Source organism: Lipotes vexillifer, unplaced genomic scaffold (genome assembly GCF_000442215.2).
Source record: "Lipotes vexillifer unplaced genomic scaffold, Lipotes_vexillifer_v1.1 scaffold42, whole genome shotgun sequence".
Taxonomy (NCBI): Eukaryota; Metazoa; Chordata; class Mammalia; order Artiodactyla; family Lipotidae; genus Lipotes; species Lipotes vexillifer.
This window is the reverse complement of record NW_006783436.1, coordinates 1,259,655-1,286,263: the sequence shown is the minus strand read 5'-3', so window position 1 is coordinate 1,286,263 and position 26,609 is coordinate 1,259,655. Positions and strand designations below refer to the sequence as shown.

Genomic DNA, 26,609 nt, shown 5'->3' with positions numbered 1-26,609 from the left:
GGTACGCGGGCCTCTCACTGTTGTGGCCTCCCCTATTGCGGAGCACAGGCTCCGGACGCACAGGCTCAGCGGCCATGGCTCACGGGCCTAGCCGCTCCGCGGCATGTGGGATCTTCCCGGACCGGGGCACGAACCCTTGTCCCCTGCATCAGCAGGTGGACTCTCAACCACTGCGCCATGAGGGGAGCCCTAAAATATTATACTTAAAATATTATTTTGAGAGTATGCATAATAATCCCATTACATATTAAGATAATATTTTTATGAAACTTTATTTTTCCAGAATGACAATAAACATTTAGTGCAAACAGTGGCCTTGTTTTACACTTTTGCAAATCTCTTTACTATGTGGCTTAATAGAAAAAAACCGGATTCTCCAATAGCTTCCACATTAAATCTATTGTGATTTCACATGTCATGTAGCCTCTGGAAAACTTCATTGTACACTTGTAAGAGAATGAGCATGAAAATGGCAAATAGCATCCTAGTGTTTATGAAAGGAGTTTTGACCTTGCAGAATCCTAGAAGGGCCTTTGGGATGCCCAGGAAGCTCCAAATAACACATTGAGAACTGCTGCTTTGCCAGAAGCTTGGCCTGTATTCCATGAATATTTTCTGCATCCTTGAGGAAGTACAATTTTGTCCCTTTATTTGAGAAGCTATTTTGTGAATATAACATTTATTAAGCTGATTTTATAATTCCCTGAAGATTTTTGGTCTTACACAGCAAATCCACATATTAACTGATGCTGTTTGCCAAAAATGTAAGCATTTTAAAAATGTAGTTTCTAGAAATACCTTTTGAAAAATAATTTCTTGAAGTTTTTGAGAACTGTACTCGTTTTCTATTTTGTTGTGTTTTTCTGTATTTTTTTTAAAAAACCAAGAGTCTGCCAGTGTTTTCAATAAACTCAAAGTAGGGTGTAATGCTAATTATCTGTAATGAATAGTATTTTTTGGCACAATTAAAGTTAAGTTAAATTTAAGTTATAATAGAAAATAAAAGCTCCTTCCGGATGTTGATATTTTTAAATGTCTTTTTTCCCCATGTATGCTCCCTTTGTAATAGTTATATTTTTAATACACCATAGATGCTGTATTTTGTAGAATTTAATTATGGTTTAATATTTGCCTTTTGTTTATGCTACTCTTCCAGTCACTTTGCCATTAGATGTGAGCTTTGTAGAGATTAATTCCTTTACAAGTTATTTGTAAAAATATTGATATTTCTATCAGAGACGTTTTTATTTGTCTAACATAGAATTTTTGTTTTCCATAGGCTTTTAGATTATAATAGGAGGATTAAGAGATCTTAATAAAGATAAGATAGTTCACCCATTTTATAGTTAATATAAAATTATCTTTTTTACTTTTTAGGTGTGGAGTATGCTGATAACTATTTTTGTTGCTTTAAGTTTAGTGACCATATCAACTTCTAACATTTTTTTCTTTAAAATTACTTCCATTCCTTTTTGCACCTTTGTGATTAATTATTTTACTTTATTAAGAAATAGTTTTATAGTAGTCTACATCTTTTTTTTTTAAAGGGTACATGGTAGATGATGTATGTGTATATATAGTATTTAAAATATTGATACATAGAAAAGCATGTGGTGGAAGGTAATATTTAAAGATTTTTATAAAACTTTTTGCACTCAGTTTTTTTGTGCAGAATTTACTTACGAGCTTGATGACGACAGTAGAAATTGGTGAGACATAAGCAAAGTGATCAGGCTATTTGTAACATACTAGTGTTGATGAAATTTGTCATTTACAAGTGAGAAATAGGAAGCATAGTTCACATAGTTCTTCTGCTGTGCTTTTTTCTTTCATTTGAACTGAATAGAGAAATGATAGGTAGTAACTATATGTATTAGCTCTTGCTCCATAACAAGTTACTGTAGAACATAGTGGCTTAAAACAACATACATTTATTATTGAACAGCGTTTGTGGGTTCGGAATGTGGGGACAGCTTAGCTGGTCCTCTGCTTCAAGTTCTCTCAGAGGCTTTGAGATGGTCATCTCAAAGGCTTGACTAAGAAAAGATTTCTGTTTAAGTTCACTGACGTCTTTGTTGAAAAGATTCACTTCCTCTCCAACACGGTAGCTTGCTTCATCAAAGCGTGAATGCTGAGAACACATTAGAGGAAACCAGCAAAATAGAAGCCACTCTCTTTTGTAACCTAGTCACGGAAGTGACATCCCATCATTTTTGCTGTATGTCACTTGTTAGAAATAAGTCGTTATATCTAGCCCACACTCAAGGGGAGGATATAAATACCAGAGGTATAAAAAGACATGAATACTAGGAGGCAGGGATCACTGGAAGCCATGTCAGAGATTGCCTATCACATAACTCTTTTTTGCCATAGCTATATAAAATAATGATGCGATACATTGAGAATGCGTTCATAGATAATTTTTATTCATTTATCTTTTGAGTACAGAGCCTCTATTAACTTTGTGGGAGTTTTTGAAATATAGATGAGTTGCTTTTGATATGATGTTTTGCTGGTCTGCTGTCTTTCTGTTTCTTTGCATCAATTCCTTCAGTCCCTAAATAGGATTTTAGGTCCCCCCCCACCCCTATGCTTCTTTACATTTACAAGTACTTATTACATACTGGAATTAGTTAAATCCTATTCTCTTTCTTTTGAAGATGCCAGATAGTATAGGCTGTCATACAGCTGTACTGTTTTACTTAAGAATGTCACATGCTTTGTTTTTTTCATAAAAATTTGAAATGGAATTTAGTCTTTTGAATATTGAGGTGCTCAGCAATGCAATTAGTAGAGAAGTTTGGATGTAATCCAGTGATTCGCAAAGTATGGTCTCTGGTCAGCAACATCATCATCTCCTTGTTTGGGATGCAAATTCTCTGCCTCACTCCAGACCTACTGAATCAGAAATTCTAGGGGAGGGGCCCAGCAATCTGTGTTTAACAAATTCTTGAGGTGATTCTGATGGCCACTGAAGTTTCAAAACCACTAATCTATTCATTCCCTTTAGAACTTGAATATTACTTTTCCAAAAACTTTTGGCCTGTAATAGAAATCTTGCTTTTACTATTGTATGCAAAACGTTACAGGAAAACCAACATTTTTTCCCTACTTATTTTACAGATAAAGGATACAAAAAAGAAACACAGTGCAGTGCTTTGTGTATTTCAAGCCTGTTGGCTGGGCAGCATGTATGTTGGCCAGGAAAGGTGGGATTGTTGAGGGAGACAGGATGGGGAATTTTGAGATGTATTTTCTTTTTCATTACAGTGTTTCTTCTGTTAACAAGTCAAATACCAAACGGTGATTATTTTAGATGAAAATTGTGTTGGTTTAACATTATATCACATATTAAATTTTCTTAGTAGCATTTTGAAAATACATTTGCTAATTGTCAAAGAATGGATTGTAGAGTGTTTCATCAGCTTTTAAGTTCTGTTTCAGTGAACACTTACCAATAAAGATTTGCATTGAATTATCTTAGATGAAATATGGGTCGCACAAGAAGCACCCTTTATAAGTTCTCATGCCAGCTTTCTGATGTGTAGATACTGTTTGGAAAGATATCTATATCTGTCTATGTTGCATAATTTTTGTGTTCTTAATTCTTTTCAGTTGATTTTTTAAAAATCTGTCCTATGATACTACTGTCTTAAGATTAAAATTTAAAGCAAAATGTTTGTAATTTTAACTACCTTTGTAGCATACTTAATAGTTTGGTTATATTCTTTTACTTTTATGTTTTGTGAAAGTTTGATAAATGTTTTTGAGGACTAAATTTTGAGAGGGCTGACTAGTATTTTCTTACTTCACATGAATTCACATTGTAGTTAGCTGAAGTGATGCATGTTGCTCGTGTATTGACTTAGGTAAAGTTATTAGGATTACAGAGTGGGTTGCTGAAGTTGGTATGGTTTTTTATCTTACACACCTAGGACAATAGTCATTCATTTAAATAGTCATGGATTTAAATGTGAAAACTAGGTCACATAGTGAAGTCCAGTAGTGCTCTAAAAAAATCTGTACTGTTCTAAAGAAAATCAAGTAATAGTAGACATTAAGAACATTTAATATGCTCTGCCTTCCTTGATTTCCCATTTAGTTTGGTGTCTGGGACTCTGCTAGTTTGTATTGTTTGCTGGATTCTTTTAGCTTAGTAATATAGGAAGCAGCAAGGTACCTCAGGATGGATGAGAATTACCATGAAGTGTAGCTCATTTTAGTAGACTTGTGGATGCCTAATGATTTTTGAAACATGATGGCTGCCTTATATATCTTTTTCAATCTTCTTGGTTTTTGTAAGTTTAGCATATCCTTTTATTGCATGGGTGGTTAAATAAGGTGCTTCATTCTCCATTTTAAGGCCACTTGCTGCTTTAAGATCTTTTTGTATAAACCTCTTATTCTGGTAAAACATGCACAGAAAAAGTTTAAATAAATTATTGGCAGATGTTTCATTGACAAGCAAACACTTGAAAGCAGTTTTTTTCCTATGCATTTAGTTAATGAATTAGATTACTTTTTCCTTTTTGGGAATAGTTTTGATGCAGTTTTTAAGATTGGATTTAGTAAACCATTCTGACATTGTTGAAGTTATTATGGTATAAAATTTTCCTTGAAAAAGTTATTTGTTTTTTTAATTTTTCTACTTAGAAATGTCATTTTTCTTCAAACAAGAAACTTATAATTTGCATGACACATAAATTTTAAATTAGGGTTTATAGGCACATTTGACCAATGTCAATTGAGAATGTTTATACATAGCTTATTTCTTAAAGTTTATAATGTGTGCTAATGAGTGAGAGTCACTCAAATTAGTATTTACTGACTTCTATAGAAGTAGACTTAGTGTGCCCTAGGGGTTTATATATATGAATTGGCTATACCCCCATCCTCCCACAAGTCAAGGGAAGTAATAACCTTTCCACACTCCTGTCAACAACAGTAAAACAATTCACACTAACACTTGAACCTCCCTCGTAGCTTTACTAAAGTGAATATCCATCATCTTCCAAGTTACCTTGCACTACCTGCAGTATTTAAGAGCCCATTGATCACTTTCCCTATTAAACTGTTAAAATAACAAGATCAGATGTTGATTATCAAACTTAGTGTTAATTTCATGGAGTTTGATATTTGTGTATGCACAAGTGTGCTTTTTTAACTGGTGTCTCACTTCGTTTGTGATTACAACTAGTGGGGGAAACCTTGTTATGAAGTTGTTAGACTGGGATTTCATCAGGAAGTCTGACGTTACACTTGTTGGTCCTCTGCAAGAAAACAGAATGCTGCTTTTGACTGAATAAGCCAGGACAATGAGGCGAGGGGTTTTATTTCAAGGTTTTCTTTGGTGATGGCATAAATACATAACAGGTTATGAAATCCAATTACTATATTAAATTTCATCACTTGTTTTTTAGGTATTCCAATAACTGTACCACCTCCAGGTAAAACTTTTTTCATGTTTTCTCCATCATTGTTAATAAACATGAAATTTCAAGCTTACAGTTGCAGGAGGGACAGTGTTGATGTGGTTAGAATGTGGAATAGGCTATTGGGATTTCAAGGTCCTATTTTCAGCTCTGCCTTTGCTTCATTCGAGTTTTGATTAAGATATTTAGTTTTCTTATACTTGTCTTACCCATTTCTGTAGAAATAGAGATTCTGAGAAAATTTTTACCATATCAATTTATTAAAGAAAACAGTATAGGATTAAAAATAAAATTTTTATTAAAAATTGTTTTTTCAGACCAATGAATTTTTTATGTATGATGAAGTGACTGCAAGAGAAGAGAAAGATCATTTATCTTGACTTTATCATCGTTTCTGATTTTTTTATTTTTACCCTGCTGGCATAATTCAGTGTTGTGAGAAAGTATGTTCTGAACCACACAGATAGGTTGACAGCTGGACAGGTGGTTGTTCGTAGAGCAGTGATTAAATTGTTCATTGTTGTAAGGATATGATCAATAGGAGTTTATATGTGGACCAGTGTTTTTTACATTTTTTTTCAGTTCTTTTTTAATTTTTTTATTTTTTGGTAGTGTGATACAAATATGATAGCAAGTGTATTTACTGAGTTCAGTATTAAAAGTCAAGAAGTATAAAGAGAATGAGAGGTGACAATGCTTGGAAGGGTGGGTCTAAATTCAACATGACCTTGATAAACAGAAAATAGTGGAGTTTCGATAGCATGGGATAGTATACATATTTAGATGTGGGATAGAGAGTCACTGATTATGTATGAATATGGCTGAAAAAGACTTAATTAGGAAAAGTCATAAAGGAATCATTGGTGTGTCTTTATAGGTTAAAAGAAGTGTGACTGTAAGGCTATATAAAGTAGGATTGTGACTCTAGGACTAATGTAGTAATTGCTAAATTTTACACTGCTAAGATGCTTAATAGAGGAGAACCTAAAAACTGGACACAGTGAAGATGAGCATGGTGAATTTGAAACAGCTTGAAGCAGGGCTAAAAATGGATTTAAATGGACGTTTGAGAAGGGTTAGGAGACCTGGGGTTCATTTTTACCTAGAATACTAAAAAGGAAGCTTAGTGGAAGTGTTTTCAAACATGTATTTCAATGGATTGCTTTTTGTCCTCATGCAGACCAGCATATGAATTGTAGTGAGAGAGATTCAAATTATATAATTTAATGTGCTTCCTAATAGGGTTATTAAAGCTTGGCAGGAATTGGTTTCATAAGGAATTGGTATCATAAGTTGTAGAATCTTCAAGTCTTGTTGGGATATTTTATTGCCTATCTGAATTTGAAAGTGCAGAGTAGATTTAACTGTTAAGGTCCCTTGTAGCCATACTCTGTGGTATTTCATTTAGGTTTTGTGAATTATTCAGAATGCAGACCTCATGATATAAAGGTGCAAATTATTTCATTTCTAAACTAATTTAAAAACTGTATTATGTGCTTTTCTTTATAAATTAGTTCTTTAGGGTTGTGCTATTTAAAACGTATTTTATGATGGATGTTCTCAGCCTTAAGCATTTATATATTTACTGGTAAGATTTTATTTACAAATTATACATTTTAAGGAAATTTATATACATCTAAACACTCAAAATATTTTTTGAAAGAGGTAAATGCTATTTTATTTGCTTTTCTTCTAAAATACTTAAAGTATATCTGGTGGCAACACTACTACTGTTTTATATATGGAAAAGGTAAGGCATTGAGATTAACTTTCTCACACTCACAAAATGGGCTGTGTGTGGTGCTGAAAATAAGACCGGGTGTCCTGCCTCCCAGTTTGTGCTCTGTGTATTAGACCAGACTGTTCATTTAAAGTTATATCCCTCCAAAAATCTGTTCAGAAATTTAAGCTCCATTTTTTTTCTGTCCATTATAACATAGAGAAGCACGTTATATCCCCAGAGAAATTTAGTGACACACAGCAACCTTAACTCTTGGCATTAAGTGTACATTCTGTTAACTTTTTTTATCTTATGATTGAATGTTTCAGGTTTTCCTCCTCCACCAGGCGCTCCACCTCCGTCTCTTATACCAACAATAGAAAGGTAATCAGTATGGATACTGTAAACTTTTTTTATCATTGATAGGCTTCCGACAGAAGAATCATATGTATCTTGGTAATATTTTCAAAGGTTTAATTTTATAAACAATAGTACCTGCCTTTTAATTCATAAGTCTAGATCTATATTAGTTACTTTTATATAAGATGTTGGACCTATAGCCTAATAACAAAACAGGACAAAGAAAACTAAATGATAGTATTTTGAAATATCTTGCTTTGATTTACGATACTCTTATTAAAGAAACCCCTAGATTGTAAAAACTTGGCTGTAGTCAAGTTTTGTGGGATGTACAAACAGATGACTAGTAATCATGAATAATGCATGTCTGTTTTAGGATTAAGTAAGGATAACTATTTTCAGGGACCACAGTAAAGCAAAGCTGCCTTATTCCTTGCTACCCAGTGCAACTCAGCTTCCACAAAGGAAGATTGTATCCCTTCTGCATGGCAGTAGCCTTATTTTTTATACCCTGCATTTATGGTTTATGTTATTTGGAATGCTGTGGTAAAGAACATTTACCTCTTGGATGGCAATACCATGGTTAACCCCATAGGTTTTGGAATCACACTAACCTGGTTCAAATTTGGCTTCAGAATTTCCCAGCTTTGTGTTCTTAGGCAAGGTTCAAAACTATTCATTGAGACTCACATTCCTCTTTTACCAAATGGGGGGTTGATAGAGTTGTTAAGATTAAAACAGCTAGTGAATATAAAGCATCAGCACCATTCTTTGCAGATAGAAATAACTAATAAATGGTAGCTATTATTATTTCCTCTTAAGTGGCAAATAAACTCTATAAAAAATACTGTATTTCTGAAAAAGTGATTTAAACTATATAAAAAGAAAAATTGTGAGAACTTTACATCAATAACATAAAACCATGCATATGATTTTCAAACGAAATGATAAAACTTGGTGAAGTGTGACTTGTGAGACCATAGGATTTAATTTTAAGTTCTTGTTAAACATATATTTGTTTTCACAGTCAAAATGTTAAAAAGTAGTATTTGTTGATTCTATCAGTAGGGCTGAATTTCTGATTTTTAATTATTAAAGTCAGTTTTTTAAGGCAAAATTTTAACCAAAGTCTGAAATACTTTGTTAGCCTCGAAGTTTCTGTTACTTATTGTGAGTCAGGCTGAATTGATTGGATTACTCATGTTAGTACTAACAAGCTATATATTTTCTTTACAAGTAGGTGTTAGGTTTTGAGGTTAAATATCCTGTGTTTTTAAGTATTAAAAAATAAAGTTACAGAATTACAGGTACCATTATATGGTGGTTAAATAAAAGTCATAATTCTGCCTTATGTTTTTGCATTTGCACCAAATTATTAAAATTCAGAACTTCCTTGCAACACATAAAAATATATTTTTCTTCGACAGTGGACATTCCTCTGGTTATGATAGTCGTTCTGCACGTGCTTTTCCATATGGCAATGGTAAGTGTTACTTTTTAATTGCCCAGATTCAGTTTGAATCAGTAAAGTACTTAAGTACTTTTAAAACAATAGAAACATACTTCCACGGTTTAGAGTACTATCTTATAGAGCAATTAAAAAATATTTACTACAGGAATAACTAGGTCTTACATATATTCCAGGTTACTTAACAGAATACTTTTCATTTCTTTACCAACTATACTTTTAAAAATTAACAAATGGTGACACAACGGGGATATTTGTCCCTTGCCTTTTCCCAAAAGGATTTAGGATTTGTCACCAAATTGTCGATCTTCATTGTCCATAATCTTTTTTGTTTCTTAACTCAACGGTGTCTGACTAACCTCTTTCTCATCTTTCCCCCTCACTGGTTTATCTTTTCTTCTAGATCATTTGGCAGGTTCTCTTTCATGTTCACTCTTGACAACTTTATCCCTTTTAAGGACTTCTGATACCACTTTCTGCTTAGATTTCTTGATCCATTCATTTATTTTAAAAGAGCTGTGCATTGTACTAGGTTTTAAGGATACAGTAAACTAGACATAGGTTTGCTTGCCTTCAACAAATTATAAGCTAGTGAGGAAACAACCAGGTGACAGAAGAGGGTATCATAGGAGCATGATGGAGGGGTCTCCCACTCCACTGGAGTGGGGTGTAGATGATTTGATTTGGGGTTCAAATCATGTTCAGAAACATGGGGGTGTGAGAGAGTGTGGTAGGCTTTATGAACTGAACGAAGTGTGGTGTGGTCGGAGAGTAGAGAATAGATGAACATCTAGAGATGAGATAAGAAATGGTGTGGGGCGTTACAGCCATGCTGTAGAGTTTAGACCTTAGTCAGAGGGCTGTGAGGAACCATTTAGTTTTATGCTGATTTGCATAATTGCTAGGTTTACATTTGAAAAGCGGCCATTCTGGCTACTTACTGTGAGGAAATTGGGGATTTGTAGGGTGGGAGAAAGGTGGGAAGGGCAGAGATGCCTGCTTGATTGGGAGAACAAGAAGCTGTTAGAGTAATCCAGGGGAAGAAATTTATAGTCCTGAATTCAGCGGATACCATGGGGGATGGAGAAAATTAGTGGTTCCAAAGGCATTTAAGGAGTAGAATTTGGAAGTCTTGGTGAGAGATCAGATCATAGTATCAGTCATATACTTTGAGTTAACCTTCTAGGTATCTCTGTCAGGGTTTTTTTTTTTTTTTTTTTTTTTCAGTCCGCGGGCCTCTCACTGTTGTGGCCTCTCCCGTTCCGGAGCACAGGCTCCCGATCCTCCGCAGGCTCAGCGGCCATGGCTCACGGGCCCAGCCGCTCCGCGGCATGTGGGATCCTCCCGGACCGGGGCACGAACCCGTGTCCCCTGCATCAGCAGGCGGACTCTCAACCACTGTGCCACCAGGGAAGCCCTGTGTCAGGGTTTTGTAATGTCCTTCAGACCCACCTTGTTCAAAGCCACATATTCCATTCATTCACATCAAAAGGTAGTCTTTCTGTTATTTGTTTCAGTGGTTATATCACATTTTTTCCCCTGGGCTCCCAGGAAGTCATACTCTTTGGGTTGGAATCTTGCTTCCCCCTCTCATTATTTATGTGACTTTTGTAGATCTTTAACCATTAAATGGAGAGCATAATTCTTCCTCATAAGATCAGAGAGAATACACTGAAGCATGTTAGTCCTGCCATTTAATAAACACTCAAATATTAGCTGTTATTTTTCTGATTATCCCCATCTCCAACAAGCTCCAAGTTCCTTCCCTTTTCTGCACTTGGAGGTGGTTGTTTTCCACATCTGTTAATTGAAGTTTGAATATAAAGGACTCAGCACAGTGCCTATAATATGTACATACTCGATAAGCATTACTTATAAAAATAATTAAAATTTATTTTTACCTTTTTTATGGCACTTAACATTTTCTGCTTTGTCATTAAATTCCTGTGTATTTGTTTCAGTACAGGTGAACTTGAGGAATAGCCCATATCAGAAAGAATAAGACTTTATTCTTGAGATTACCTGCGCAGTTTCCTTGTGGAAGATTTCATTTAAAAAAAACTGGCTAATTAAGCATTTAACTTTTTCTCAAAGTAATACATGCACATTTTTAATAAAAAAGCAAGAGTTTTCTGCTCACTCTTTACCACCCCTTCAGAGATGAGCTTTTTCCCCCCTTTAATGAGGATGTCTTTAGTACTAACAATGATAAAGCATAGCACAATAATTAAATAGAGGAAAGTTAGGTTTCTTTATTCCAGTCAGACAAAGCCTTGGAATGAAGATGATAAATACTACTTCCTCTTTATTGGTAATTCTGTTTTACCTTTGTTTATTTTAGAATTTTGTAGTTCATCCTCAAACACTACTAAACTAAGTAACTGTAGATGGAAACAATGATTTTTCTTGATGTGCATATTAAGATTGTGCTTATAAAGTAATACCTAGTTTAAAAGTAACCTTTGCAGGAATGTTGAAGAACTGCACAGACAGACATTTTTAATGGTTTTTAGTTCTTTTGATGGTCTGCATGGCATTTCTACATAGGCTTATCACCCTATTTCTTGATTATATAACTTTAGATACCATCTGTTATCTTCCTAGTGTGATGGATGTGTATTTTACTCACTTACCATCATTACGCCTCTCCTGTTCCCCTGAAGTTAAATTATATTACTCTCTTTCTTCCTCTTTTTATTTATATACCTACCCTCTGTTTCATGTACCATCAGTCTCTACTACTGTGTGTCTTTCCAAGCCTTCACCTCTTTTTCCACCTCTGCCTGCCCCTGCTTTGATCAGTTATACTTCTAATATTCTGTCTTGTAACCAAAATTATCTGTGCCCTGACAAATATTTTATTCTAAAAGCTAAACAATAAACCATAGTCACATTATTATGACTGTGTAAATATTCTGTACTGTAGAGATAATTATACTCAAGTCCCTCAAAGAAGAAATTTTCTATGGCAAGTACATTAAAAGTATCATTTTTTTTTAACACTTCATCAACTGTGCAAAGTCATACCACATTTTAATTGGGTTCGTATTTGAACCATGAGTTTCTCTACCTCAAGTATACAAAGATATTCTTTAATACATTTTTCCCCAAAAAAAAGTTTTCAAATTTCTTTTTCCTGTGTAAGTTCTTAAGCCATCTGGAATTAATTTTTGCCTACGTTATGAAGTAAAGATGTAATTGTCCCAGTGTTACTTGTTTATCCTTCCTGAGGGATCTACAGTGTCATCTCTCCATTCGTGTATCAAGTTTCCCTGCATGCATGGATCTGTTTCTTACTTTTCTAGACTATTCATTTGGTTAATTTAACTGTCCCTGTGCTAATAATGCCACACTACCTTAATTTTGAGTTCTTTAGTAAATCTGATACCTGGTTCAGCAAAATCTATCTACCTTATTCTGCTTCAGAAGTATTTTGGGGCCATTGCTCTTACATATCTATTTTAGAATCAACTTTGCAAGTTCCATGAAAAACTCTGTTGATTTTTATTAATAATTAACGCTTATGCATACAATATGACAAACACTGTTAATTCCTGTAATCCTCACAGTCTTATAAAGCAGGCGTACTGTTACGACCCTCATTTTATGGACTAGGGAATTTAAGAACAGCCAGATTAAGGCCATTTTCCCAATGTCACACAATAAGTGGCAGAGGCAGGCTTTGATACCCGTAGCCTTGCTCCAGAGTCCTTTCTCTTACTATACCATGTTTGTTACATTGATGCTCTAGAACAGTTTGTAGGAATTCATACCTTACAACATTGTGTTAATGTATGAACAAGTACTCTCCATTTAGGGAGATGTTCTTTAATGTGTTTCAGCTGAGTGCTATAATTGTCTCCATACACTTCTTGCACATCTTTGGTTAGATTTAGTCATAGATACCTATTTTTTGTTCTTATAAATGGTATATTCATTTAAGCTCCGTGTACTGTTTGTGTTTGCTTGTATTTAGAAATATAATTGGTTTTTGTTTTATTTATATGTATATATATTGATCAATATATATGTTGATCTTGTAGCCTGTTACCTGTTGAACTCTCACTATAATTTGTCTGCAGTATCATCTGCAATTCCTTCCGTTTCAGATTCTTATTCCTCACCTCCCCCCGCCCCCAACCCCCTTTTTTTGGTCTTATTGTTCTGGCTAAGGATCTCCATATAATATTGAAGTACTGAAAGTGGAGTTCTTGTCTGGGGATACCCCCCCCCCTTTTTTTTAAAGGAAATGCTTTTATATTTATGCTACTAGATTTTTACTCTTAGGTTTTTGATAAAACCCTATGTCAGTATAAGGAAAATCTCTTCTTGTTTTCCAAGGGCTTTTAAACTGTGAACAGATATTGAGCTTTATCAGATGCTTTCTGAGTTGATCATACTGTTTTCCTTCTCTGTTAACGTGGCAGATTTCTAAATTTTTCTAATGTTAAGCCACCTTTTATTTGCTGAGGTAAACCTAACTTGGTCATGATTGATTACCTTTTTATTTTTTAAAAATAAACGCTGACTTATTTATTTAGGATTTTGACAACTAAGTTCATATGCAAGATTGTTCTGTGATTCTCCTTTATTTGTACTGTCCTTAACTGGTTTTAGTATTAAGGTTATACAAGCCACATGGGATAAGTTAGGCAATAATCTTTTTCTCCTATTCTCTGGAAGTTTGTATATTATTAGAGTGATCTGTAGTAAAAGTCACCTGTAAAAGCCATCTGGTCTTGTGGGAAGGTTTTAAATTACGGATTTAATGTCTTTAATAATTATGGTACTAGTCAAGATTTCTTTTCACTCTTGAGTTACTTAATGTGTTGGTCTAAAGTATATTCTCTGTATTGTTTAATCTCTGCAACATCTGTAGTTGTAGTCCCTTATTGGTTCTGATAATTTTTATGAGGTCTCTTTTTTCTTAATCTTGTCAGAAGATTATCATGTTTTATTCATCTAGTCTTTAAAAACCATCTTTTAGCTTTGTTTATTGTATGGTAGTTTTCTGTTTACTTGATTTCTACTTTTATCTTTATTATCTCCTTTCTGTTAGATTATTCTATTTTTTCCTAGGTTCATAAGTTGAAAGCTTAATTCATTCACTTTCCATCTTTTCTAATGCAGTGTTTTTTAAGATTAATTTCCCTCCTGAACAGTTTTCATTTCTAGACTTTTGATATATTGTGTTTTTGTTTATGTTCAGTTTTTAAATTATTTTAAATTTATGACTTTTTTGACCCCTGAGTTATCAGAAGTGTGTTTTAAATTTGATATATATATGGAGATTATTTTCCCATAATTTTTAATTTTTACTTCTAATTTAAATTGTATGGTGGTCGGAGAACATGGTGTCTATTACACTTACCCTTTGAAAGTACATAGTATATTTTTATAAATGTTTCATATGGGTGAGAAGAATGAGTACTCTATACCTGCCCTGGGCAGTATTCTATGTTATATCCATTAAATCAACTTTGTTAGTGGTATTTTGCTCGGTCCTCATATATCTATAGTATTTTTTTGTTTGCTTAAAGTGTCAGTAATTGAAAGAGTATGTTAATCTCCCATGATCATGGTGGATTTTTCTATTTCTACCTGTATTATTTCTGTTAGTTTTTACTCTGTGAAAAGTAAGGCAATGGTGTTAGATATTTGGAAGTTTAATTTGTTCTGTCTTCTTGGTCAGTTGCATCCTCCACCTTCAAGTAGTCATCCTTTCTTCCCCGAGTAATCCTTTTTGAATGAGTCTGCTTTAATACAGCTACTCATATGGAAATTGGGGGATATTAGTATTTTATTTTATTACTATTTTATTAGTATTTTATTTTATTAGTTTTTTCCTCCCATTCTTTTACTTTCAGCCATTTTGTGTGTTTTTTATGTCTCTTATTTTCATTTAGGTAGAATTTTTTTAAGTACAAATCAATAATCTCTGTCACTTAACTAATTAATTCAGTGCCTTTTGTATTGTGATTTTTGAGCTATTCACACTTGCCTCCCATACCCCCATTCTTTCTAGTTCTGTTTTGAATTGACTGAATTTTTCAGGTGATTTTTAAAAAATTCTATTTTTCCCTACATTGTTTTGAAATAATATACTTATTTCTGTTTTTTAGTGGTTACTCTTGAAATGTAATATGCATATATCTGGTAGAAGTTTTTTTTGGTGAACTCTTGTTTATAACTTTCACGTATTTTTGTTTATGAATGCCTTGTTTTAATCTTATTCTTGAAATAAAATTTTGAGTACATATTTCTAGGTTGATTGTTACTTTCTTTCAGCACTTTGAAGATGTCCTTATGTATTCTTGTTTACATTTTTGATGTATTGGGAAGTTTGTGGTGTATCTAATTCTCATTTGCTGTTCACCTTGCAAAATGAGGAGTCTTTATATGTTAGATCTTTAAGGTTTGTTTCTGGGTATTTACCCAGACTGTGGGTATTCACCATATGTTATTTCTCTATTCTATATATAAAATAATTTTCTTTTTAATCTAGTGAAGCATTTTTGTGGGATATTTACTTCTTTTGGTCTTCTTTGTTTTTTAGGTACCATAACTTTTGTTTTTAATTATTATTATTTTTTCTCTATAGTTGCCTTTCCCCACCTTCCTGGTTCTGCTCCTTCATGGCCTAGTCTTGTGGACACCAGCAAGCAATGGGACTATTACTCAAGAAGAGAGAAAGACCGAGATAGAGACAGAGACAGAGACAGAGAACGAGATCGTGATCGAGACAGAGAAAGAGAACGCACCAGAGAGAGAGAGAGGGAGCGTGATCATAGTCCCACGCCGAGTGTTTTCAACAGGTATGTTCAGCGTGCAGTAATTTGTACACCTGTATTTTATATGCACTTTAGAATTTATATTCAGTGCCAGGATGGAAGATCCACTACAACTGGGAAAGGATTGCGTGAAGAGTAGTTAGGATAGCCATTTTAAAAGCATCAAGGCTGTTTATTCATAAGGACTTCCCACTACCTAAAGCAGCAGTCTTCTAATTTGTTTGTTCATTTCTTCCTAAAACAATTTTGAAAACGTCATACCCCCTCACATATTTTTATCTTGGCATCAAAAATTTTTCACCTTAAGTATAAATAGTTATCTATATAGATGTAATTTCCAGTCTGTTATAAATTTCACAATTTTAAAATAAAATTATCATTACTCTATTAAATATATCCATTGGATTAAGAATACTATAGTGATTTGCTGAACATCATTATCCATTTTTTAAAAATGTATAAACAAGCTCTGTAACAGTTGGAAATTCCTCGTTTCTTTTTGTGCTTGAATTCTTACTTCGAGCCACGTCCCCCAGGGAATTTTATTCTAATGCAAAATATTTTTTTTCTTGAAAAAGTTTTTTTAATTGATCCATCCTATCAATCTTCCCTGCAACATACTGTGTAAGTTAAAATGTATTAAAAAATTAATGACCATAAGATTAAGTATTTGAAATTTTTTTGATTTGTTATTTATTTTTATATATAAATATAATACAAATTCTGAAAAATAATTTAACATAACTACATTCTTTAATGCGATGGAAGAGCTTCTTCCCATCCTTAAATAATATTTGTATCCATGAATGAATATTACTACTGTTAGGGTGAAAAAAGGCTTTGCCATTAATTATATTTCTTTCTTTTTTTTTTTTTTTTTAATATATAGAGGTAAGCATTGAGAAACCTTGTTCACATAAAATATGTAAATAAGAATTGATGGAATTTTGTTGCGGTTCTGTCACTCAATTATTTGAGCACTTAAGATTTAGTGATATGTCAAAATTACACAGCTAACCTGTCATCAAGTTATTTTTAAGAATCTATTAGCTCATGGCTCAGTTTTCTTAAAAGCAGATAATTGGAAACCACCTGATTGTTATTCGGTGAAATTGTTTTCTATGGCTGCTGCAATAAAAGTACCATAAACTGGTTAGCCTAGAACAACAGAAATTTACTCTCACAGGTCTGGAGGCTAGAGGTCTGATATCAAGGTGGCAGCAGGTTTAGTTCCTTTTTGTAGGCTTTGAGAGAATTTGTTCCCCGCCTCTCTTGTAACTTCTGGTGGTTGTTAGCAGTCCTTGGTATCCCTTGGTTTGTAGATGATGCTTCACTCCAATCTGTGTCTGTCTTCACACAGCCTTCTCCTCTCTGTGTCTGTGTACAAATTTCCCTTTTTTTATAAGGATAACAGTCTTTGGATTAGGGTGCAACCAAATCCAGTCTGACCTCATCTTGCCTTAATGATTACATCTGCAAAGACCCTGTTTCCAAAGTCTTTAGTTTTCTGTTTCTTGGAAGAACACCAAAAGGGCTTTACCAAGACTTATCGGAGGACTACCAATTATACTTAATACTCTTTATTTTAGAGGTACCCTGTTCAACTTAATATGCTTAGAAAGGGTTAGGAAAATGGAAATATATCTTTTCCAAAATGTCTTTAAAAATGAAACACCTTTATGTGTATTTGATATTTCATGCAAACCTGGAGCTGCATATTTCCCCCATTCCATTTATGGAAAATAGCTACCAAATAACTTAATTGGTAAAAGACAGCTCCTATTGTCAAGCCAGCCAGCCACATCACACCCAATTTCTATGGGAAAAAAGTTTGACTTCATTTTTCTGTTCAGTTAAATGAGTTAATCCATATTTCCTATCTAAGTCTAAGATAAAATAGTCACAGAATTCAAAATAAGGTGCTGCCTCCCCAGCACTTTGTTTTGCTTTCATTCAGAAGGAATTTTTGGTTTTTTTACTGGTTCAGGGAAAATTCTTATGACTCCACACTACTCTACATGATATCTGACGTTAGAACATCCCAGGACACAGGCCAAAATATTCCATTTCTTACTTCATACTTTGTAGCAGACAGATGTATGAGAGAGAAAGGCCTAAAGCCCTATAGAAGCTTTATGGTTCTTTGAATAAAATAGGTCTTACTGACACTAATATTTTAAATTAGATCTTCTTGATGCCATGATGGTTTTTATATCCTGAGCCAATAATGTACTATAGTAAAATTGGTGAAAAGAATGCCTTTCTTTTGTAAAAGGCCAGGAACGTGACGGAGGAGAGGTTAGCCAGAGAAGTGGCATATGTGTTACCTGCAGGTGTATCATTAGGCAGTTCATGTTTAGGAAAGAATAAATATGGAAGTTGAGGACCTAGAAGTTGATTCCCTAAAACTTTCTGTGCCATTGGAAAGAATTCATTTATTGCTAGCATAAAGAATAAAGTCAAAATTCTTTTTATGATCTGTAAGTCACAAATTCAGTGCACCTTTCTATATTTTAACCCTGGTTCTCTCCCAAGGCAATATACTGCATGCTCTAGCTACACTGAACTACTTGCTCTTCTGGAAAGCCTCATAGTTTAACACTTCCCTTCTTCATGTTATTCCTGTCCTCTCTGCCTCACAAACTTTTACTGATTCTTCAAGGTTCAGCTCATATTTGTCTTCTGTGAGCAACTCTGAACCTGAAAGAAAGAATTAATTATTCCTTCACATGCTCCCTAAGCATTTTGTGTATTTTCTTTAAAGCATGTCTTTCTCTTTCAGGGTGTTGACTATCATTTTTCATCTCTGTATCATCAGCACTTTATACAGTAATGCCTGGAACATAATGAATGTGTCAGTGAATAAAATGACTTAACACGTATCAGGGAGGAGGGTGAATACAACAGAGAAAAAACAATCTTGAAAACTGTCGGTGAAACTGTTAGCCAGATAGGTTTTGAAATGGATAAAAATCAACCTTTATATCAAAGCGTTAATTTGGGCATCTTTCTACATATCCAAATGGATATCTAAACATCCATTTAGGTACCTTCACAATGTAGAATGAAATAAGTTAAAGATAACTTTTTCTTTGTTATCAGCTATTTTTATGGGTAAGGTAAATGTAAGGTACACAGCGTTCTGATTTTGCTGGATGAGATGAAGTAATATATCAGTTCAAGATGTGAGCATATGTTTGATTCAGACAGCTATTGTTTTGTTAGATGTGATCATGTAATCATATACTTCTTAATCCAGAAAGGTCCTTAGGGGTTATCCAGTCTAAATTTTGATTTGTCAGATGAGGAAATGGGAGCATAGAGAAATTAAAGCAACAGTAGAGCCATACTATCTACTGGAAATATGGTTGAGATATTACTTAAAATCCTTTCTAGTCTTGAAATTAGGTAGTTTAAAAATTCTGTTATTTTTCACTTGTTTTTATTACTCTTTCCATACTTGATTTTTTTTTTTTTCTTCTTTCGGGAGTGGTGGGGAACCAGATTGATTCTTTCATTCATGTAACTGACATTTTTTTTTAACTTCTTTATTGGAGTATAATTGCTTTACAATGGTGTGTTAGTTTCTGCTGTATAACAAAGTGAATCAGCTATACATATACATATATCCCCATATCTCTTCCCTCTTGCGTCTCCCTCCCACCCTCCCTATCCCACCGCTCTAGGTGGACAAAAAGCACCGAGCTGATCTCCCTGTGCCATGTGGCTGCTTCCCACTAGGTAGCTATTTTACATTCGGTAGCGTGTATGTGTCCATGCCACTCTCTCACGTAACTGACATTTTTTGAGTCCCTGTTATGTACCAGATACAGAGTTGTGTGCCGAGGATACAGAATTACTCATACACTGTCGTTATAGATTTAACCATATAATATTGTCACGATATCTAGGACTGGTTAGAAGTTTAAAACTTTATATTAAAAAAAGTGCAAGAAGAAGCTCCATAGGAATTATTAATCTTTTTCCTTCCTGTAGCTCCTAATAATATGACTTACACACTAGGCACCTGGTAACATTTTATTGACTAAATAAGTAAAGGTATGGTACATACATGCATGTTTGTGTGTATGTGTGTGTGTTGAAGTGTATGTTTTGAGTTTGTGTGGTGGGACATGTGCTGTTAATAACTTCAGTCACATAAGTGCATGAATTCTGTTCAAGGGCATTACTTTCTAGAAGTTGAATTGTTTCTAATGTAGTTAAAATTAATATATTTGAGATAGTACTGTTATCTCTAGAATGTACATGTTCACAAGGTAAGGAGCTTAATGCAAAACTTCAGAGGAAAGAAGTCTGAAATGAATTGCTTTGCTAGAGCTTGTAACTTTTCTTTGCATAAATAATACAGTGTTTATAAAATTCTTTGTCCATTTCAAACACACTCATGCACAAATGCTACTTAATTTTTATTGAAGCTAAAAGTGTTAATGGTTAAACCATATTTGATTTTCATGTTGCTAGCTATAGGGGCATCAAGAATAATGTTTACTTATATCTGACTAAAAGCTCAAGGCCAGAGAGGGAAAAAAAGGTGGAAGAATTTTGTGTTCTGAATTATCCCAGGAATAAAGTGTTCTCTGGAAAATCCAAATGAAGTTTAAGTAAAGGCCATTTTTTTTCTCAAGACTGAGATTTCAGCAATATGGCATGTAGTATGTGTTGTTACAAATTACAGAGTCATTGTTTTGAAAATTACAGACCAGTTTCAACATCTGTTTTTTAGGCCACTTAATTGTGGGCCAGAGAGAAGGCTGGTCATTTTAGGGTGTTTGAAATGAGCTCTAATGATTTCCAGGCTCAGAGACACCTTTGTGCTGCAGCTGCTTATCAGAGAAGGGGTCTTTGTATTTTGTGTACGAGACCAAATCTTCCACCATCTGTAGGAAGGGTCCCATCAGATGGCTGCCTTCAGAATCTTAAAGGCCTCAAAGCTAACAAGAATTGATGTGAGGGTGAGAGGGAAAAAAGAGGGTTACAAAGGACAAATTATGAGATAATTGACCTTAGTTATTTTTAGGTAATTTCAATAACCAGTTGAAATCATTACAAAGAACCTCATTTTTAAAGAGGATAATATTAATGCTAATATTCGTTTGTCATGGTAGGTGTGAGTTTATTCTCCTTTAGAAACTTTATTAGAAACAGTGACCTTTACAGAAAGCGTTCTGCTTCTGAAAATTTTAACATTATATTTAATGAAGATGGTGAGCCTGCCTGTTAGCGGCCATTTGAGGGCCTGCTCTTGTTCCAAACACTTTATAAATGTTATTGCCAGTTCTACAACAATCCTGAAAAAGACTGTTGCCAGTTTTACAGATGAGAAAACTGAGTGTTCACAGAGGTTAAGTAACTTACCCTGGGTCATACACTTGGTAATAAGAGAGTCAGGACGTGTTCCTGGGCCTGCTCTGCACGGACTCTTCCTGCTACTCCACACTGCCTGTCATGGTGCATTGCCTTTCTGATGCACCTTCCCAGTACCAAGTACACATTTATGATTAGAAAAAAAAATCATGTTTGTGTATGTATGTATGTGTCCGTGTGTGTGTGTATGTATCATCCATATATATATATATATATATATGCATATATGAATACTTTAACATTAAAAATGTATCACAGGCAATAATAACTTGGTCAGCAATATGACTTGGCTTTAGGTGTCGCACTCCTGAATTAGCACTTTTGCTAAGAGACCACAGTTAGGCTTTGTTTTTATATGGCTTATACTTCCACCTGATTCTGTCTCCTGTTATTCTCTCTCAGATTCCTTAACATCTTGAGGCTGTGTACAAATTCTAATTTAATAATTTGTATTAAACATACATTTCTAGAAACCAAAGCTCTTTAGTACACAGTGTTCTAAAAGATATTTTTATTCATTCTAAGAGAGTTTACTGACATTAGGATGTAGAAAATGTTGACTTCTATGCTGAACAAAAAGAAAAAATAGACTTGAAGGATTAAGAGAAAAACAGAAATATGTCTCCATTTTCACGAAAGGACATGGAGAGACAGGTCTAAGGAGGTAAAGATGACTACCATCAGTCCCAGTTTCACTAGTCCATTCTCTCCAAAATCAGACAATGGAGGCAGAGCTTAATATGGATTTGAAGTTGTTCCCATGGTTCCCTCCAGCTTCCTCCTCCTCACTCCACCCCCCAACCCGCCTCCCCCACCACACAGATAGCGTTAAGTTATTGGGATGTCAGAATTCAAGTATGTCCATAGGCAATTTTCTGCCTGCATTTTGTGTGGATATTGTGGAAATTCCTTTTTTTTTCAGTCTCGTATAATACTTTATTATCAGCGCCACTTTTCGAACAGGATTTGCTCACTTCGTGTTTCTTTGTCACATTTTGGTGATTCTCACAATATTTCAAACCAGCAAAACGTTGACTTGCTGAAGACTCAGGTGATGGTTAGCATGTTTTAGCAATAAAGTATTCTTAATTAAGGCATGTACATTGATTTTTTAGACATAATGCTATTGTACACTTAACAGACTACAGTATAGTGTAAACAACTTTTATATGCATTGTGAAATCCAAATTTCGTGGACTTGCTTTATTGTGATATTTATTTTATTGGTCTGAACTGAACCTACGGTTCATATCATTGAGGTATGGCTATATTCATAAATTTTCACATCTACTAAGAATGCCAATATATGACGGTTTACAATTGCCCGCTTTCTAATTTGCACTGGAAAATGGAAGTTGCTTTGATGTCACTCTGTTCTTAATGTTTATACCACTTCATTAGATGAATATATGCTTTACGTGATTCAAAAACTTAAGAACCTTTATCTACTTGGAGTATGTCGTCATAAGCCAAATATTTTTAATATATTTTTAGAATCTTAACTGTGTGCCTAAGATTTTATAAATATCATAAGAATTTTGGTTGGAAATCTGAGATATACAAACATGCTTTTAAGTCTAAAAAGTAAAATGAAGCCGCTGATCAAAATTTAAATCAGTCTCAGCTCCCAAATTTTGAAGAAAAACAGCATTTATATAAAATTTCTACCCTATAACAACTGTGAAAGCACAGAACTTGGCCCTTTAACATAATGTGTAATTATTATATATTTTGTATTCTTGTATTAGATCTAGTACTAATTTGGGAGCAGCATTGTTTTCCTCTCAGTTCAACAAATACATACTTTGCACCTATTCTGTGTAAGAGGCTAACATTAGGACTTCTGGTTTGGACTCAGGTCACGTCTTTTGTAGCTTGAAGTCATTCAGGATCAACAATCCAGTTGTCAAGAAAACTTGTTTCTATTCTGATTTCAGTGATGAAGAACGATACAGATACAGGGAGTATGCAGAAAGAGGCTATGAGCGCCACAGAGCAAGTCGGGAGAAAGAAGAACGACACAGAGAAAGACGACACAGAGAGAAAGAGGAAACCAGACACAAGTCCTCTCGAAGGTTTGCTCTTTAATAGTGAATCATTTTGAAGCCAGGAGAAATTGATTTGATTTCAGGAAGTAAAAGCAAACATTTCTAAGTAACCGCTAGAGCATATATGTGTTCCTAATTGGAAGACTATAGTTGGTTCCTTATAGGTTTCAACAAAGATATTGAAATCTAACCAGATTATAATTCCCATAAGCCAAAATTAGCATGGAATAAAAAATATGAGAATTAGACTTACTACATTATCTTGGGGGGGGGGATTTGTCATATGAATCAGTTTTTAGTAGTAATTGTTATTAAACAAACTGATGTTCAGTTTAATCAAAGAAAATTCGGGGCCTTGTAGTCCCCCCCACCAAAAAAAAAACAGCATTAAATTTTAATGCCTATTGTTTGCCTAAAATCAACTCTAGGAAGTATTTCCTGTTCTGATCTAGTGCTTCAGTTTCTAATTTGTAATTAGTCTTTTAGAATGAAGTATATGGGCCCTAGTGGCCCTCTTGGCATAGTGGGCGGTGCGTCGGTCTCATAATCTAATGTATATGGTCCTTAGGGTTCTAGGAAAATACTAATGAAGGTGAGCATTAAATGTAAATATAATCTCAGCATAAAGGTCACATAAAAAATGATTACTCCCCAAAATGTGTTTGAGAAAAAGAAAGTATTAGATTATTTAAAACCCACTGTTATACCGAGAATTTACCTAAAGTAGGTTGATCTGTCACTACTTAAACATTTTTAAGAATACACTTTTCTTTTTTCTTTAGTAATAGTAGACGTCGCCATGAAAGTGAAGAAGGAGACAGTCATAGAAGACACAAGCACAAAAAATCTAAAAGAAGCAAAGAAGGAAAAGAAGCTGGCAGCGAGCCCGCCCCTGAACAGGAGAGCACCGAAGCTACACCTGCAGAATAGGCATGGTTATGGCCTTTTGTGTACAGTAGTGCCAGAAATAGATACTATAAATCTTATTTTTCTGGATAATGTTTAAGAAATTTGCCTTTAATCTTGTTCTTTTAGTATGAAAAGTTAACTTTTTTCTTCTAAAATAAAAGAGTGAATTTTTCATGTTAAGTTAAAAATCTTTGTCTTGTAATATTTAAAAAATAGACAGTAATGACTTTGTATCGAAGAAAATGTGAATGAGTCACTCAGCAGGGAATTTAAAGAGCTATGTTTAGCTGTGTACATAATATCTGATTGATTGATAAAGGTCAAGGTTCCCTCTTGGCCAGTTTCCTTGAGTTAATCAAATACCAGTCTCTTAAGAAGTTGCACTGCAAAATGCATCAAAAGGCACCTCTGAGTCAGTCTTGAGATTAAAACTAGTCTTTTATCATCACTGCTGTGGCACTGTTGCTTTGCATATTAAAGAACTCACAGTTTTGATACTGCAATCTCACTGTTGTGGCCTCTCCCGTTGCGGAGCACAGGCTCCGGATGCGCAGGCTTAGCGGCCATGGCTCACGGGCCCAGCCGCTCAGCGGCATGTGGGATCTTCCCGGACCGGGGCACGAAACCCGTGTCCCCCGCATCGGCAGGCAGACTCTCAACCACTGCGCCACCAGGGAAGCCTGATACTGCAGCTTTTTGATAGCAGGTTTTCAGTGTTCTAAATTCGGGTTCATGGTGAAACTAAAGGGGAACTTTTCTATCCAAAGTACTAAAAGCTAATGGCATTTGGGTGACCTCTGAAATAACTTGCCCTAAATGTAGTTTCTGGCAGGCACATGGACAAATACTCGTCACTGTGACACAAATTTGAATTGCCTCAAAGCCATCTTTTATGAGCTAGGTCAAGCTGGTTTGGCCTTTCTTGATGGTTCTTCCAAGGCTCATTGGTTGAGCAGCACGTAGAGTTTGTATAGTTACTAGCTATACTGTGAATAAAAATAAATAAGCTTTAGATTAGTCATTTCCCATTACATTTAAGAAAGTACAAGTTTATATAATTCTGGGAACATTTTTAGGGATAGCCCTTAGAAGGTATTTGTCAGTGATGATGGTAGCAACATGGTTTTGAAAGAATGAATTACTAGGAACTTTTAAATAGTGATAATAGAAATGAACTTAGTATCACATACTAAAAGACAGCTATATAATTTTTGAAAAATATTTATTTCTCATTTGATGAACATTTTTCAGCAATGCACTTTTAAAATCCTCTGTCTGGAAATTGTTTTTAAAATGCCCATAATGTACCCTTTGCAGACCTCAGCATATACCAGATTTTAATTTAACTGTATGATTTGAATTCAGTGGGGGCATACAAACCATGTCAGCTGTTTAAGAGCTTTTTATTGAATAGAAAAATATAAACTTAAAGTTCTAGAGTAATGAGAAATGCTCCACACTGAATAAAAACTATTAGTAATGTTTATATTTTGAGAATTATATTTTCTGAGGTGTAATTGGCTTTTCATTAGATCCTACTTTTCCTGACATTAAAGTTTATATTTTTACATTGTAGTCTTCAAATACAAAAATTGATAAGATAAATACATTGTTTCAACTTAGCTTATTTGTGATTTCCTGTTTTTCTATGACCCATCATTGATTCTATAAAAAAGTGCCGGGCCAAGAAGCAATGGTGAGAGTAATTTTTCCTTTAAGTTCTTTTAGCATCCTTGCCAAGCAAGCATGTATCATTCCTGATGTACTTCTGCCATTGACAGCAAGAAGAATATCACCACATCTAAAAAAAAATAAAGGTACATGATTAACATTTTGAGCCACAGCTGAAGTTAATGCAAGTTTTTTTGGTGGTCCTAGTTTTTGCTCCATCTGTCAGTTTTAATTATGTTATCAGTACTTCTAATTAAGGGTCTCCCTCACTTAAATTCTTCAAATTCTATCGTTCAGCTTGTTTTAGAAAGAATGCTAAAAGTATAGGAAGTTGCTGTATGGGACCAGGAGTAACAAATCATTTTGGATTTCTTAGAAATGGAATGCTGCATAAATGTTTTAAATTTCTTACCAATGAGAAAAGATATAATAGGTGCCTTATTTCACATGGGGCCAGGCTTTTTGCACGTATAAAACACAATCTTTGGATGTAAGTTTTTTGTTAAGTAGTCATTATTATTACCTGATTCTTCCATCGTTGTATGCTGGTGTTCCTTCAACAATGGATTTGATAAAAAATGGTTTGTTCCCATTGTATTCTTCATAACCTCCTACAATGCAGAAGCCCAGACTTCCAGCTGTGTTTCTTCGCAGTATAACATCTTTACAGTTGTACAGGTACCTGAAATAGAATGAAATCAATGTAAATGCGCAGTTAATTCGAACTCATAGTAATGACTGTGATTCATCTCCCGTTCCCTTTATTGGCATTATATTTTTTAGGCGTAATAGCACTGGATGGGTCTCATTCAAAATTGTGTCATA

At 34.4% G+C, this 26,609-nt stretch overlaps 2 protein-coding genes across 8 annotated transcripts in view; one reads left to right on the top strand and one right to left on the bottom strand.

Annotated features, from left to right (window-relative positions):
- FIP1L1 (factor interacting with PAPOLA and CPSF1) overlaps nucleotides 1-24,610 on the top strand; it is a 65,667-nt gene extending 41,057 nt beyond the window's left edge. For 2 of the 6 annotated variants that reach the window (XM_007456081.1, XM_007456080.1), the window contains exons 14-19: nucleotides 5,421-5,447; nucleotides 7,482-7,536; nucleotides 8,940-8,995; nucleotides 15,582-15,795; nucleotides 23,094-23,231; nucleotides 23,987-24,134. In XM_007456081.1, coding sequence (XP_007456143.1) covers nucleotides 5,421-5,447; nucleotides 7,482-7,536; nucleotides 8,940-8,995; nucleotides 15,582-15,795; nucleotides 23,094-23,231; nucleotides 23,987-24,134 — 638 coding nt within the window. Of the gene's footprint in view, nucleotides 1-5,420; nucleotides 5,448-7,481; nucleotides 7,537-8,939; nucleotides 8,996-15,581; nucleotides 15,796-23,093; nucleotides 23,232-23,986 lie in introns of all 6 variants that reach the window. The other 4 variants (XM_007456083.1, XM_007456084.1, XM_007456082.1 and 1 more) reach the window with 4 other exon arrangements.
- Nucleotides 24,611-25,157: 547 nt separating this feature from the next.
- LNX1 (ligand of numb-protein X 1) overlaps nucleotides 25,158-26,609 on the bottom strand; it is a 146,409-nt gene continuing 144,957 nt past the window's right edge. Inside the window, exons 9-10 of one of the 2 annotated variants that reach the window (XM_007456079.1) lie at nucleotides 26,308-26,466; nucleotides 25,158-25,914 (exon numbers count right to left, since the gene is read on the bottom strand). In XM_007456079.1, coding sequence (XP_007456141.1) covers nucleotides 25,779-25,914; nucleotides 26,308-26,466 — 295 coding nt within the window. In that variant the 3' untranslated portion in view covers nucleotides 25,158-25,778. The remainder of the gene's footprint in view (nucleotides 25,915-26,307; nucleotides 26,467-26,609) is intronic. The other variant, XM_007456078.1, reaches the window with a different exon arrangement.